The sequence below is a fragment of the Camponotus floridanus genome, unplaced genomic scaffold (assembly GCF_003227725.1).
Source record: "Camponotus floridanus strain SB8 unplaced genomic scaffold, Cflo_v7.5 scaffold32, whole genome shotgun sequence".
Taxonomy (NCBI): Eukaryota; Metazoa; Arthropoda; class Insecta; order Hymenoptera; family Formicidae; genus Camponotus; species Camponotus floridanus.
Window position 1 is genome coordinate 1,163,391 of NW_020229459.1, and position 12,708 is coordinate 1,176,098.

The 12,708-nt window shown below is 46.5% G+C and overlaps 1 protein-coding gene across 1 annotated transcript; it reads left to right on the plus strand.

The window, feature by feature from the left end:
• The first annotated feature begins 7,054 nt into the window (after positions 1–7,054).
• LOC105255415 (toll-like receptor Tollo) lies at positions 7,055–12,152 on the plus strand. The gene has a single exon (XM_011264691.3). It carries the CDS (start codon positions 7,487–7,489, stop codon positions 11,435–11,437), a length of 3,951 nt encoding a protein of 1,316 aa, XP_011262993.1. The 5' UTR covers positions 7,055–7,486; the 3' UTR covers positions 11,438–12,152.
• The last annotated feature ends 556 nt before the right edge of the window (positions 12,153–12,708 follow it).

Sequence of the window (12,708 nt, forward strand, 5' to 3'; positions counted from 1 at the left end):
TTGCGAGACACGCCATACCGGGTGTCGGATTAATGGCTTCCCGACAGAGGGATGGGGAAGGGAGGTGTAACGATCGTTCCGTGAATTATCTCGAGGGAGCCTCCGATCTTTCCATTCGCGGAGAGCACCCCTCGATGCACCCCTCGAAGATCGCGCCAATGCGAGATCCACATCCGCGTGTTCGTACAAATCAACATCGGAGAAGATTCAAAGAGTCGCTCACATTTCACGCGATGCGGGAAAGGGAGGCGCTGATCTCTTTCTCTCTCTCCCCCGTTTTCCCCTCTCCCGAAATCCCGGTCGTGAAAACGCCTATTTCGGGGTGAAATCGCTCGCCTCGTCGCGATTACATTCCAAAATCTGATTCGTATATCTATGTCGATCGTTTCGAGCTGGGTGTCCACGATATGGCTTTGAGGTCGCTGAATATCTGATCGACTCGTAGCTTGTCAAATGGTTGCGGTATCTTTGAATATCTTGCGAGGGTCTGCGTTCGCAGAAATTGGCATTAAAGTTATCTTGGAGATACATATCTAAAATGGAGAGATATATTTGAGCGACATTAGTGATAAGAAAGTTGAAATAAAAATAATTGTTATTCAATATACAGCGTGTTTCTTAATAAGTGCGCAAAATTTTAGGAGATGATTCTTTGTCGAAAATTAAATTGAGCTTTTCATATAAACATGTACTTCTACATCCCTCCCTGTGGAGTTACTCTTCCAAAAATGGGGGTAAAAATTAGGTTTTTATTATAATTTTGTTTTTGTTCTAATTTTTCTAACATTTACTCTTTGTTATAATTTTATTTTTATTTTAAATTTATTTTAAATTTATTTTAAATTTTATTTTTATTTTAAATTTAATTTTTCGTAATTCGAAACCTATGCTATTTAACATCGTGTTGTGCACGATAACGTATTTTATTTTTTTTCTTGAAAACTATTGATTTTATGAAAAAAATAAAAGAAATAAAAAAGTTTCTAAATAAATCAAACTTTTTAATATATTTTTAGATAATCATATTAAAAGGCTCATTAAAAGGTTCTAAAAAATTGAATAGAGATTGTTAGTTTCATTCCTTTATAGCAATACGGGAGGAAAAAATTATGAAAAAAATATTAATAAATAACCTTTTTACTAATAGAAAATATCCACCTAATTTCATTTCTTTAACTTGTTTCAAATTTGAGAAAAAAATAAAAACCTTTTTACCCCCATTTTTGGAAGAGTAACTCCACAAGATAGAATGTAAAAATATATGTTTATATGAAAAACCCTCCTTAATTTTCGACAAAGAATCATCTCCTAAAATTTTTCGCACTTAAAAACTAAGAAACACCCGATATATTTCACGTTTCGAATGATTGAGAATTATCTAATTCCTAAAACGTGACCATATTTAAAACTAAGTGTTGCGAGAGAAGGATACCTCTCGTGTCCTTGATTTGTTAGCTCCAAGACATCGGACATTCTCGAGCTATTGGCGACTATCGGCGATAGGAAATTTACTTATCGGGCACGCCAAGAATTTCCGAGATTATCTGAAATTTTCAAATATCCCGGAACATTCCGAAACTCGCGGCGAATCTTGCAATCGATTGGCGGAAAGTCGCCGTCGGCGGTCTTCAAAATCAATTCATAATACCTCCGAGATACCTCCGCGTTCTGTGGCTGCGATCTCATTATAACGCTGGAGAAGATTCGGTTACCAATATCCGACTATAACTTTGTTCGCCTCCAAGAGAGATCTTATATTTATATATTGCAGCTGCTTTCCCAATCGAACATTCCAATGTGTCTCGGGCTTCCCGATATTTCGCATTGCGTAAGACCACATTGTGATCCGAGTGTCATAATAAGACCAAAGGAGAAAACACAAGAAGAGAAAAGAGAGGGAGAAGAGAAAGAGAGAGAGAGAGAGAGGAGTAGATACGAGAGCTTCATCGAGATAATGTCTAGAACGATGGATTATGCAACGAAACGAGAGCCGAGTGTGAGAAATGATTTGACCGACTTGTTGGGCAAAAAATATTTCATACATCATGCACATCGTGCATTTACATTGATTTTCACGCGACATGGCTGATTGATTGATTATGGACTTCATAAATCAAGAATGCAATTAGTAATGATAATTTCTCTCTCTCTCTCTCTCTTTCTCTGTTTATGCATCTTTTCATATATAATAATAATAATAATTAAATCCATAAACTGGTTTGACAAAACTGGTTGCTTGAAATTAAAATTTCGCGCCTCTTCCCAATTTATACAAACAACCTAATGCGAATAATTTAAGTACGTGAAATGTAGGAAAAAAACCCAAACATAATGACGATACTCGTTTCGATAATTAATCGAATTAAAAGAACGGATAGGAATCGATATCTTCGATAATAAAATTAGCGCGGGATATTGGAACGTTGAAAAAGACTAGCGCGACTTAATCAACGAAATTCAACGCTCCCATCTATTCCGTAAAATTACACTTTCTCGACAATGCTTTGGCTACCGTGTACACTCATACTTCCTCGGCTGCGATATTTTCAAGCGCTCAACCTCTTTTCGGAGCATCGGTATTCTTGGAGCCGCGCCAGTCGCCGCTCCAATATGCGAGGACCTTTATCGTTCCTAATCGCGTACTTTCTCGCGATTCGTTCCAACTTTGGTCTCCTAGAGAGACAAACTCTGGACGGCGGCAGACCACCGTCACCGTCCTGGTTCCGTCCGGGAAACCGGCGTCGGGAGGTCGAGCGGATGCTGGCGGTGTTTGACAGCTTTACGTCAGACACCGCCATTCACACGGGAGCGAGTTTACATTAGCGGGCTATCCTGCACGCCACCGTTGATGAAAAGAAACGCAGACAGGGGCGGTCGGCAGGCGGTCTTTCCAGCGCAAAAGCTCCGCCTGCGAAATACAGCCGGCCTACGATGCATGCATGAGAAACGTCAACTTCTTCCAGGAGAGGCACCTCTCCTCCTCTCGCCTCCCCGTCCGTCCGTTTTGTACGTACGTCCGGTCGTGCCCGTTCGTAGGAGCGCCCTTCGAGTACTTATGCATGCTGATGCCCGGCGGCGTTTCGTGACGCGATACACTTTTCGTCGTTAACCCCGATTGACCTCGCCGAGTGAAAGTGACGCGACGTCCGGGTGGATCGATGCCCGAAACGGAAATCTTCACGAGCGACGCGTCGTCCCAAGAGCTGTCCCTTGCGTCTCCCATGGACAGCTTCTTGGGATTTCCCGCGGATTCGATCATCGATTTTCACGAGGGAACACCCGCCGCTTCTCTTCCGAAAGGAAGAGTCTTGTCTGAAGAGGGAGGCTTCCGTTACTTTCTTCCTTTCCGCTCTTTCTCTCGCGACTGACTGGCAAAAGAGTGAAAGAGGTTTTCGGGAAGGCCTTTGTAAAAGTGTGCCTTGTGAAAAACGGAGATTGAATAGGCCATAATCTCGGTGTCCGTCTTGCAACTTGTGTCCCCAGTCGGACGATCAAAGAGACGGGATACTTTCAAAGAGGAAAATTCTTCGCTCTCGACCCCAATTTCCCGTGTATTAAGTAAATTACGAGACCTGTTTTCGCGCAAAGTTAATTCGCTCACCCTGACCTACATTATATTACTGTGGAAAAATTGTTTTCTCTCGGCGAGAGATCGATAGAGGGTAATTTGTGGGTTATTAAGGTTCACAATCCGCGGATTTTTCACCGAAAATCGACCTCTCGGTCATTCAACGGCCGCGTTTCCCGTAAAATGAATTCTCGAGGGAGAGGGGAGGAAAAAATGCTTATTCAAATAAGAAGACCGGAGCCCATTCCGGCCGCTCCTCGTGCACACGAGAAGAACTAACGCGGGCATAAATTTCAACGGATAGTACGCACGTTGCTGGAACGAGAAGAAAAGACTTGCTCCCAAATTCTACGAACGCCTGCACGGTTATTTAGATCTTTCATTCTCTCGCGGATAACTCAAAGACTTTGTCATCCATCGCCTAAATTATTCCTCCGATATTTCCATAAAGAGAAAAAAGAAAGGAGAGAGAGAAAGAGATACTCATTTACACGACCATGAATTTTTCCTCGCGTTGCTGCACGTTGCCTCTACTACTTCAGATACTGTTGTACTTTTAATATGCTTTTAATGCACTTCATTTGGAGAAAAAGGAAAAAACTCCAATCTTATTAAAATTAATAGTTGGGAATTTGGCTCAAATAAAATAAAAATTAAATAAAAAATGGTATAAGAGACACACAGGTGGTTGGGGCGCAAAAAAGAAACAACACTTCCTTCTTATTAATTGTTTATTTCAAACTAAAAAATTACAAAAAAATAACATATTTTTATAGTTTTTTAATAGTAATAGTAGTTTTAGTAGTAATAATAGTAATAGTAGTTTTAGTAGTAATAATAGTAGTAGTTTTAATAGTAGAGTAATTTAATTCCAATCTCATTGCGAATTGTGTTTCGCATAGAAATCGATACCCGAGTGTGATTCAAAGGAACCGCTCGTACCTGAATCACGCTAAGTGAAAATACGCACGTAATAGAGCGGCTCGAGGCTTGGAAAAAAAAAGAAAAAGAACCGTTAGTCACACTCTGATAAAATATTCCAATTGCGACGCGCGGTCTCGGTCTCTCCTCCAGGGAGTGACGAGCGAATGATATCACGCTGACAAGCCGTAAATACATAATGAAGTGTGGAAACCCCGTATGTTTAAATCCATGAATGCCTCCATCCGTCATCGCGAGTGCGCATACACGCGGTGTACGACTTCGAATTTATAATCCCGTGCGTTCACGTATCTAGCATACCTACTCGCGTGATTCATCATCTCGTACGCTATTACACCGCGACAGATGAAGAGCCGTCGCTCAGGATATAAGTTCAAGGAAAAGTTGGACGTGTCGGGGAATATGCATTTAGTATCGCTCGCACGTGAATATTAATCCTTCAATTAACGATTTTTCCTTTATTTTTCCAAACATCCCCGTTTCTAGTTCGGACGGAATGTTGTTATTTGGGTTTAATAGTTTTCTTTCACGAGGAGGAAAATATATATATTTTTAGACACTTTATGAGAGAAGGGAAATATTTAGAGATTTAATATTTATAATTAATTACTTTTCCTACGGTTGTTGTATTGTTAAAATATACTAGCTTTTAATTTTATTATTCTCTCGCTTATAAATATTTAAAAGTGCAAATATATTAAATTTATCTAAAAATTCGAGATATAATGCAATAGTTCGATAATTAAAATGCAATTATAAAACATAATAAAAACATAGTAATAATAAATATAATAATAAGTTTGAAAGCTTTTTTCCTATTTTTCTTTCGATTCTTTAAAATATCTAAATATCTAATAAAATATCTAATTCGATTCTTAAAATTTCTCAATCAGAAAATATAATAATATATTTTTCTCTCCAAGTTTATTAATAAAAATGTATCTAAAACTTCAAGATACAACAGCTGGATTGAAATAAGACATTTGAACTAAAAAATAAGAATAATAAATTTGGAAGACTTTTTCTATTTTTATTTTCATTCTTCAAAATTCTCATTTAAAAAATATAATATATTTTTCAAGTTTTTTTATTAATAAATATATATGAATGTATTAAATTATGTGTATTAAATTTCTAAAAATAGTAGAATACTGAAAAAATATACACATGTAAAATAATATAAGTCAACGTTATTTAAGAATTCTTTCTCTCTCTCTGTTTTTCTATTTCACACACATAAATATACGTACACATTTTATAACATCCAATCTTTAAAAAATATTAAAAAGGCAAAACATAGGTAAAAGTACATACTATCATTATCTAAAAGCCACCTTGTTTCAGTTCACTAACTAAAACGCAGATGGCGGCAAAAGTCTCACTCACTTTTGGAGGTATCTATCCTGGTAGAAGATGTTTCTATATATGTGTGTGTGTGTGCAACCGCTTTTTCTTTTTTTCCTCTTTTTTAAATACTACGTAAAGTTGCGAGATTATTATTTATAAAATAGCTTCGGATAAACTTTAATGAGGGAAAATGTAGCAATTACCAGACAGTTTAGTTTTGAAACTCGTCGGCCATTAAGTTCATCCATCGCGAATACACCAATTAGTTATTTACAAAGCAAGTTCGATATCATCGGATACGATCGTCGATATTATCGGCCTTCGCGAGCAACACGCGTAATCACGACGACGATCGTCGTGTGCGTAGCAAGTGCAACGTCTAAAACGCCAACTTGGAAAATATCCATATCTGCGACGAAACTTTCTCGCGGGTAACCCGCTCACGTTCGCCAACGAGGCTGCAACAAATCCTCCTCGATCATGCAACGTCGTGGCGGTCTTGAATGCTCTCGTGGGCGCTTTCGCGGAAGCGAATCGCGGTTGAGGATTCAAACCACGAAACCGGCAACAAAAAAAATAACGAATCATCACTCCCGGGAAAAGCGAGTGTTTATTCTGTGAAAAGTTCGTGAGACTTCCTCCTTTCCTTAGACAAAAGCGCTTAGCTCGAGGATTCTCGCCTAGGGTGGAGAAAATATCCGCCCGGGGGCCAGGAGGAATTTTTGATTGATTGATTGACCTTCATTAGTTTTCTCAGTTATTTGTAGTACACAATTTTAGGTTACATTAAATAACATTAAATAAAATATATTCCTTTAACATTCGCTTAAACGGTTCGGATCCTTTCACGATGCTTGATTTCGGCTGGTTAGGTTAGGTGGTAAAGAGAGATGACGGAAAAGAAGAGAAAAAGAGGGACAAGATGCTAGATGCATCTAGGAACTAGTTTAGTGTTTACCTAATAAGTAGCGTTGTCAGTCAGCTGGTTTGTTGCATCCTCAGGCAGCCTGTGGCATCCAACGTCCGTCGAGAGGAGCGCCGCGCGGGTCTCTGTCTCGGGGCCGATGGGGGGCGCGCGCGGAGGGACACGCGCGCCGAGTGGTGGGGGGAACGCGGCCGGTGGTGGGGAGCCGCATGCCGCTAGTTATGCGGGATACTCCGTTGATCGTCGATAGACCCGCTTCAACTCAGTTGCACTCCGACCGCCGCGGTGGAATGTCGTTCTCCCCGGACCGTAGCAATCGTCGCCGTCGCCGTCGCCGTCGTCGCCGTCGACTGTAGTAATCGCATCGTCGGGTAACGCGAGGATAGTTCCGCTCGTTCATCGAGGAATGAGCGATCGGTGCCCGGTTGGTTGGCGCGAGCGGACGACGAGATCGTGGATCGTGTGAGCCGGGTGTGCTTCGCCGACGGCGAGCAAGAGTCCGGTTGGTTTATTCCCCTACGTTTCTTTTTTTTTTCCCTTTCATTTGCGATCGTGTTGTTCCAAGAAGTTTTCGGAAAGTGTCAGAAGGCGGTTGAAACGCACCGAGTGCTGGTGACTATGAGTGCGTGACGGTGCGAGCGTCTATACTCGAGCACCTCCTCGACAATCTTGTACCAGGTGCGCGATCAGCGGGACGGACCGGGATGGATAGCCGTTGCCCCAAACGATCGCCGATCGTCCTCGTCGTCGTCATCCTGGGCGCGCTGCTGGACGCGGCGCGGGGTCGCAGCATCACGATCCTCGAGGCGCCGAGCGGCTGCGAGTGGAGGAAGGACGACGGCAAGGATGGGGAGCAGGAGCTGATCTGCAGAGTGAGGACGATCGCGGACGTGCCCGGTCTCATCGGCAACTTGTCGACGATACAAACGGACTCGGTGACGTCCTTGGGTCTAGAGTGCAGTGACGAGAGCTTCCACGAGGGCGAGATCGACGATCTCCTGCCGTCATTGCCGCGACTCATGAAGCTGCGCGTCGATTCATGCAAGATCCGTCATCTTCCGGGCGGCGTGTTTTCGTCGGTGCACAACCTCCGCAGCTTATTCCTCCGGACGCGAAACGGGGATTTGTCGACCATGACCCTGGAGCTGGATCGCGACGCGCTCCATGGCCTGACGAGTCTGAAGTATCTCGATCTGGCCGACAACAATCTGTGGACGCTGCCGCCGGAGCTGCTCTGCCCGGTCCAGCAGAGCCTCGCGTGGTTGAACCTCACGCGCAACAAGTTACAGGACATCAGGTCCCTGAATCTATCGGATCGGATAGAGTCTTGCACGTCGAATCTCAAGATCCTGGACATCAGCAACAACGACCTCAGTGCCTTGCTCGACGGCGCGCTCAGCAGCCTACGTAGTTTGAGCGTCTTGAAGGTACAGGAGAACGCGATCGCCGCCGTAGGCGACCACGCTCTGGCTGGTCTCGAGTCCCTGCAAGCCCTCAACATGTCCAGCAACCGACTAGTCGCACTGCCACCCGAATTGTTCGCCCAGACGAAGGAACTGAGAGAGCTGATACTCAGCAACAATTCCCTCGCGGTACTGGCGCCCGAGCTGCTGGACAGTCTCGAGCAGCTCCAGGACTTGGACCTCAGCGGAAACGAGCTGACCAGTCACTGGGTGAAACGTGGGACCTTCTCGCGATTGATTAGTCTCGTCAATCTCGACCTGTCGTTCAACGCTCTCACGAGAATCGACGCGTACGTCTTCAAGCATCTGACCAGTCTGCAGATCCTCAAGCTCGAGAACAACAATATCGACACGTTGCTCGACGGCTGCTTCGCCTCGCTCATCAACTTGCACACGCTGACGTTGTCTCACAACAAGATCGTCAGGTTCGAACCGCCGCACACGATCGGCCTGGCCGCGCTTCAGCAGCTCTTTCTGGACAGCAACAGGCTGCGCGGTTTGCATAGACATGTGTTCGCCAATCTCACGAATCTTCAGGATCTTTCTCTGAGCGGGAACGCTTTGGCGGAGATCCCCTACGCGGTTCGCGTGCTGAAGTTGCTGAAAACCCTCGATCTCGGCAACAATCATGTATCGCGGATCGACAACGACTCGTTCTCCGGCTTAAACCAGCTGTACGGATTGCGATTGGTGGACAACAAATTGGAGAATGTGTCGCGCGAGGCGTTCGCGTCCCTGCCGGGGTTGCAGGTACTCAATCTGGCTAACAATATCATTCGTCACGTAGAACAGAGTGCCTTCTCCGCTAATTCGGTGTTGCGCGCAATAAGACTGGACGGGAACAAATTGACGGAGATCCGCGGCGCCTTCACGAGTCTCTCGACGCTCGTCTTTCTGAATGTGTCCGATAATAAGTTACTGTGGTTCGACTACAGTCATCTACCTAGCAGCATAGAGTGGCTGGACATACACGCCAATCAGATAAGCGAGCTGGGCGATTACTACATGCTGCGCAACACGTTGCGAATAAAAATGCTGGACGCCAGTTACAATCTCATCACGGCTCTCACGGAGGCGAACGTGCCGGACAGCGTGGAGACTCTGTTTCTGAACAACAATCGAATACGAAGCGTCGCGGGCGGCACGTTTCAGCAGAAACCCAATCTCGACAAGGTGGTGCTTTACGGCAACGAGATTGGGAATCTGGAGATTGGCGCCCTGACGCTTCCTACGGTGCCGGACAGCCGGGAGCTTCCCGCGTTTTACGTCGGCAACAATCCCATCGTCTGCGACTGCACTATGGAATGGTTGCCGCGGATCAACGAGATGGCCCGGTCGCGTCAGCATCCGCGCGTCATGGACCTCGACGACGTGACGTGCGACATGGTGCACGCACGCGCCACGCCGCGACGTCCGCTCGTCTCCCTGAAGCCCAAGGACTTTCTCTGCCGATACGACGCGCACTGCTTCGCCCTCTGTCACTGCTGCGACTTCGACGCGTGCGACTGCGAGATGACCTGCCCGGACAATTGCTCGTGCTATCACGACCACAGCTGGTCCAGCAACGTCGTCGACTGCTCCAACGCTGGATACAAGCACGTGCCCGAGCGATTGCCCATGGACGCGACGGAGATTTACCTGGACGGCAACGAGCTCGGCGACCTCGGTAGCCACGTTTTCATCGGCAAGCGTCGTCTAGAGGTACTGTATCTCAATAACAGCGGCATCGCCGCGATACACAATCGTACGTTCAACGGCGTCGAGGCGCTGCGCGTTCTCCACCTCGAGGATAACGCGCTGCGGGAGCTCCGGGGCTTCGAGTTCGATCAGCTCGATCACATGTCGGAGCTGTATCTAGATCACAACGCTATCGCCACCGTGGGCAACACGACCTTCAAGAAGATGCACAATCTCAAGACGCTGCGACTCGACAGCAACCGCATCGTCGACTTCCGCCCTTGGGAGGCCCTGCCGAGCGTCGGCGGCGGCACCAGGGTAGCGCTCGAGGGCAACGCCTGGAGCTGCGAGTGCGGGAACGCCGCCCGATTGCGCGCCTGGCTCGCGGAGCACCGGGGCGACCCGGAGAAGATGTACTGCCGCGACGGGGTCGAGACCCTCGCCCAGGCCATGGTGCGATGCGGCGACCCGTCCACGGAAGCCGTGAGTCGCGGCATCCAGGAGATCCCGCTTCTCGGCAGTAACTTTGTGCCGTTGCTCGCCGGCGCGCTCGTGACCGTGATCGTCATCTGCCTGTTCGTCGCCTTGGCCTTCGTCTTTCGTCAGGACGTGCGACTCTGGGCCCACGCGCGTTACGGTCTGCGCCTCGGCAAGATGGCGGCGCCGCCCGACGAGGAGCGGGACCGACTGTACGACGGTTACATCGTCTACAGCGAACGCGACGAGGACTTTGTCTCCAGGTTCCTCGCGGCCGAGCTTGAGCAGACCGGCCTGGCGCTCTGCCTACACTGGCGGGATCTGCCACCGGCCAGGCCTCAGGAGGCGCTGCCGCCGGCCGCGGCCGCCGCCAGACGCATCGTCATCATCTTCTCGCCCGTCTTCCTGGCGAACGAGTGGCAGCACGTGGAGTTTCGCGCCGCTCTGAGGACCGCGCTCGAGAACATCAGGCCTACCTCGCGGAAGCGCCGAGTTCTCGTCCTCCTCGCCACCGAGACGCCCACCCGGGACCCGGAGCTCCAGCTGCTCCTGCAGACGTGCACGGTGGTGATCTGGGGCGAGAAGAGGTTCTGGGAGAAGCTCAGGTTCGCGATGCCGGACTCGGTGGACAAGCGGCAGCGCGACACCAAGAAGGTCAACGACCGCAATCGCACGCCGACGAGGTACACCGCGGCGCCGTCCGTCGCGGTCGACGTCTGGACCAAGCCCAATGGCGTCCTCGCCCCGGTGCATCACGCGCCCACGCCGACGCCCACGCAGTCCACCTACGTCAGCTCGGCGTCCAGCCGCACCGAGGACGAGGACAGCGGCGCGGAGCACCAGCACCATCAGCACCACCCGCATCATCAGCACGGCTACAGCACGTTGCACGCGGGGAACGGCCGGCCGGCCAGCCTCTTCTCCAGGGGTAGCCACCTCTACAGCACGATACCGGAACCGCCGGTGGTGCCCACCGCGCCCCCGGGGGAGGCTCTCGCCCCCGCGCATCCAGGCAACCCGCGTACTTACTTCGTCTAGCGCAGAAGGGCGGCGATCGTGCTCCGATCCGGCAGGAGATAGACCGACCGACTCTCGCTCTCTCTCCCCCTTCGTTCTTCACTCTTCCGGTTGTTGGAAGCGCGATCGCCCGGCCGTGTCGCGATTCTCCCGGTCTCGTCTCGAGAGAGAGGAGATCGGGATGTGAAAGGATTGTCGCGGCCGAACTGTGTACAGCGTACCTTTCCGGTTCTACTGGATCAGCTGATCGATGACAGGCGGCTGATCCGAACGCGCCTAAGTAATGTTATATACGTAAACCAAGTCGATTCGATGCCTTGCGCTTATTATCGATGTAGCGACGAGTAGACTCAACGGCTTGACCTTTCCTTTTTCGAAAGAAAGACGGTGGTCCTCATTCCATTCTTCGCGGTATCTACTTTTTCATATCGTTGCGCAACGTTCTTCCAAGTCACGACCAAATACTTAGCACGTTTCGAACTTGCTCGAGGAGCTCGCGAGTTCCGCCAAAGCGGTTTGCTTTCCTCTGGTTTAAGTTTTGTAAATAATGACGCGATATCCGCGATCGATCTAGATTCTACATTTTTGCGCTCTTTTTCTTTAACTTATAACGAGCGAGACTTAGAATCGCGCGCATAATTAAGACTATTCGTTTACTTTTGTACATACATCTCTATCTTTCCAATACACAGTAAAAAATTAAATGTTAATTTTAACTGTTCATATGTCTCAGAAAGTCCAAAATATTAAGTTAAATTAAATAAAAATTAAATTAAATTAAATTAAAAATTAAGTTTAATTAAATTAATTTAAATTTTAAGTTAAAATAACTCATTCGTTGTTACTTATTGAGAGAGTTAAAATGTTAAATAATTGACACAATGCTTTGCATTTATTTTTGTTATCGTGACTTTAAGTGTAACGTAAAAATGACGTACAAATTAATTAAAAATTACATGAAAAAATAGTTGCAATAACTCGTAAAAAATGTTGAAGACATAAACATATAATAGTAATTATTTTAACTTGAATTTTTTTGTAATGAAAACCTTTGATTTGAGTAAATTTGATTATTTTTGTACGTCAAAGTTGAAGATTATTTCAAGATTCACTTTAATTTTTCTTAAAATGTTAAATTGACTTTGAGACATGTTGATTGTTTAAAATGATTACGTTAAAAATACTCGAAAGAAGAATACTACTCAAGAAAGAAATAATATTCCATTTCTAAGAGACATTTACAAAATGTTAAATTATGAAGTTGACATCAACGTAACACATGAAAACGTTAT

Bases quoted from the DNA above. Each gene is read 5' to 3' on its own strand.
- LOC105255415 (XM_011264691.3), top strand. From the start codon at position 7,487: ATGGATAGCCGTTGCCCCAAACGATCGCCGATCGTCCTCGTCGTCGTC.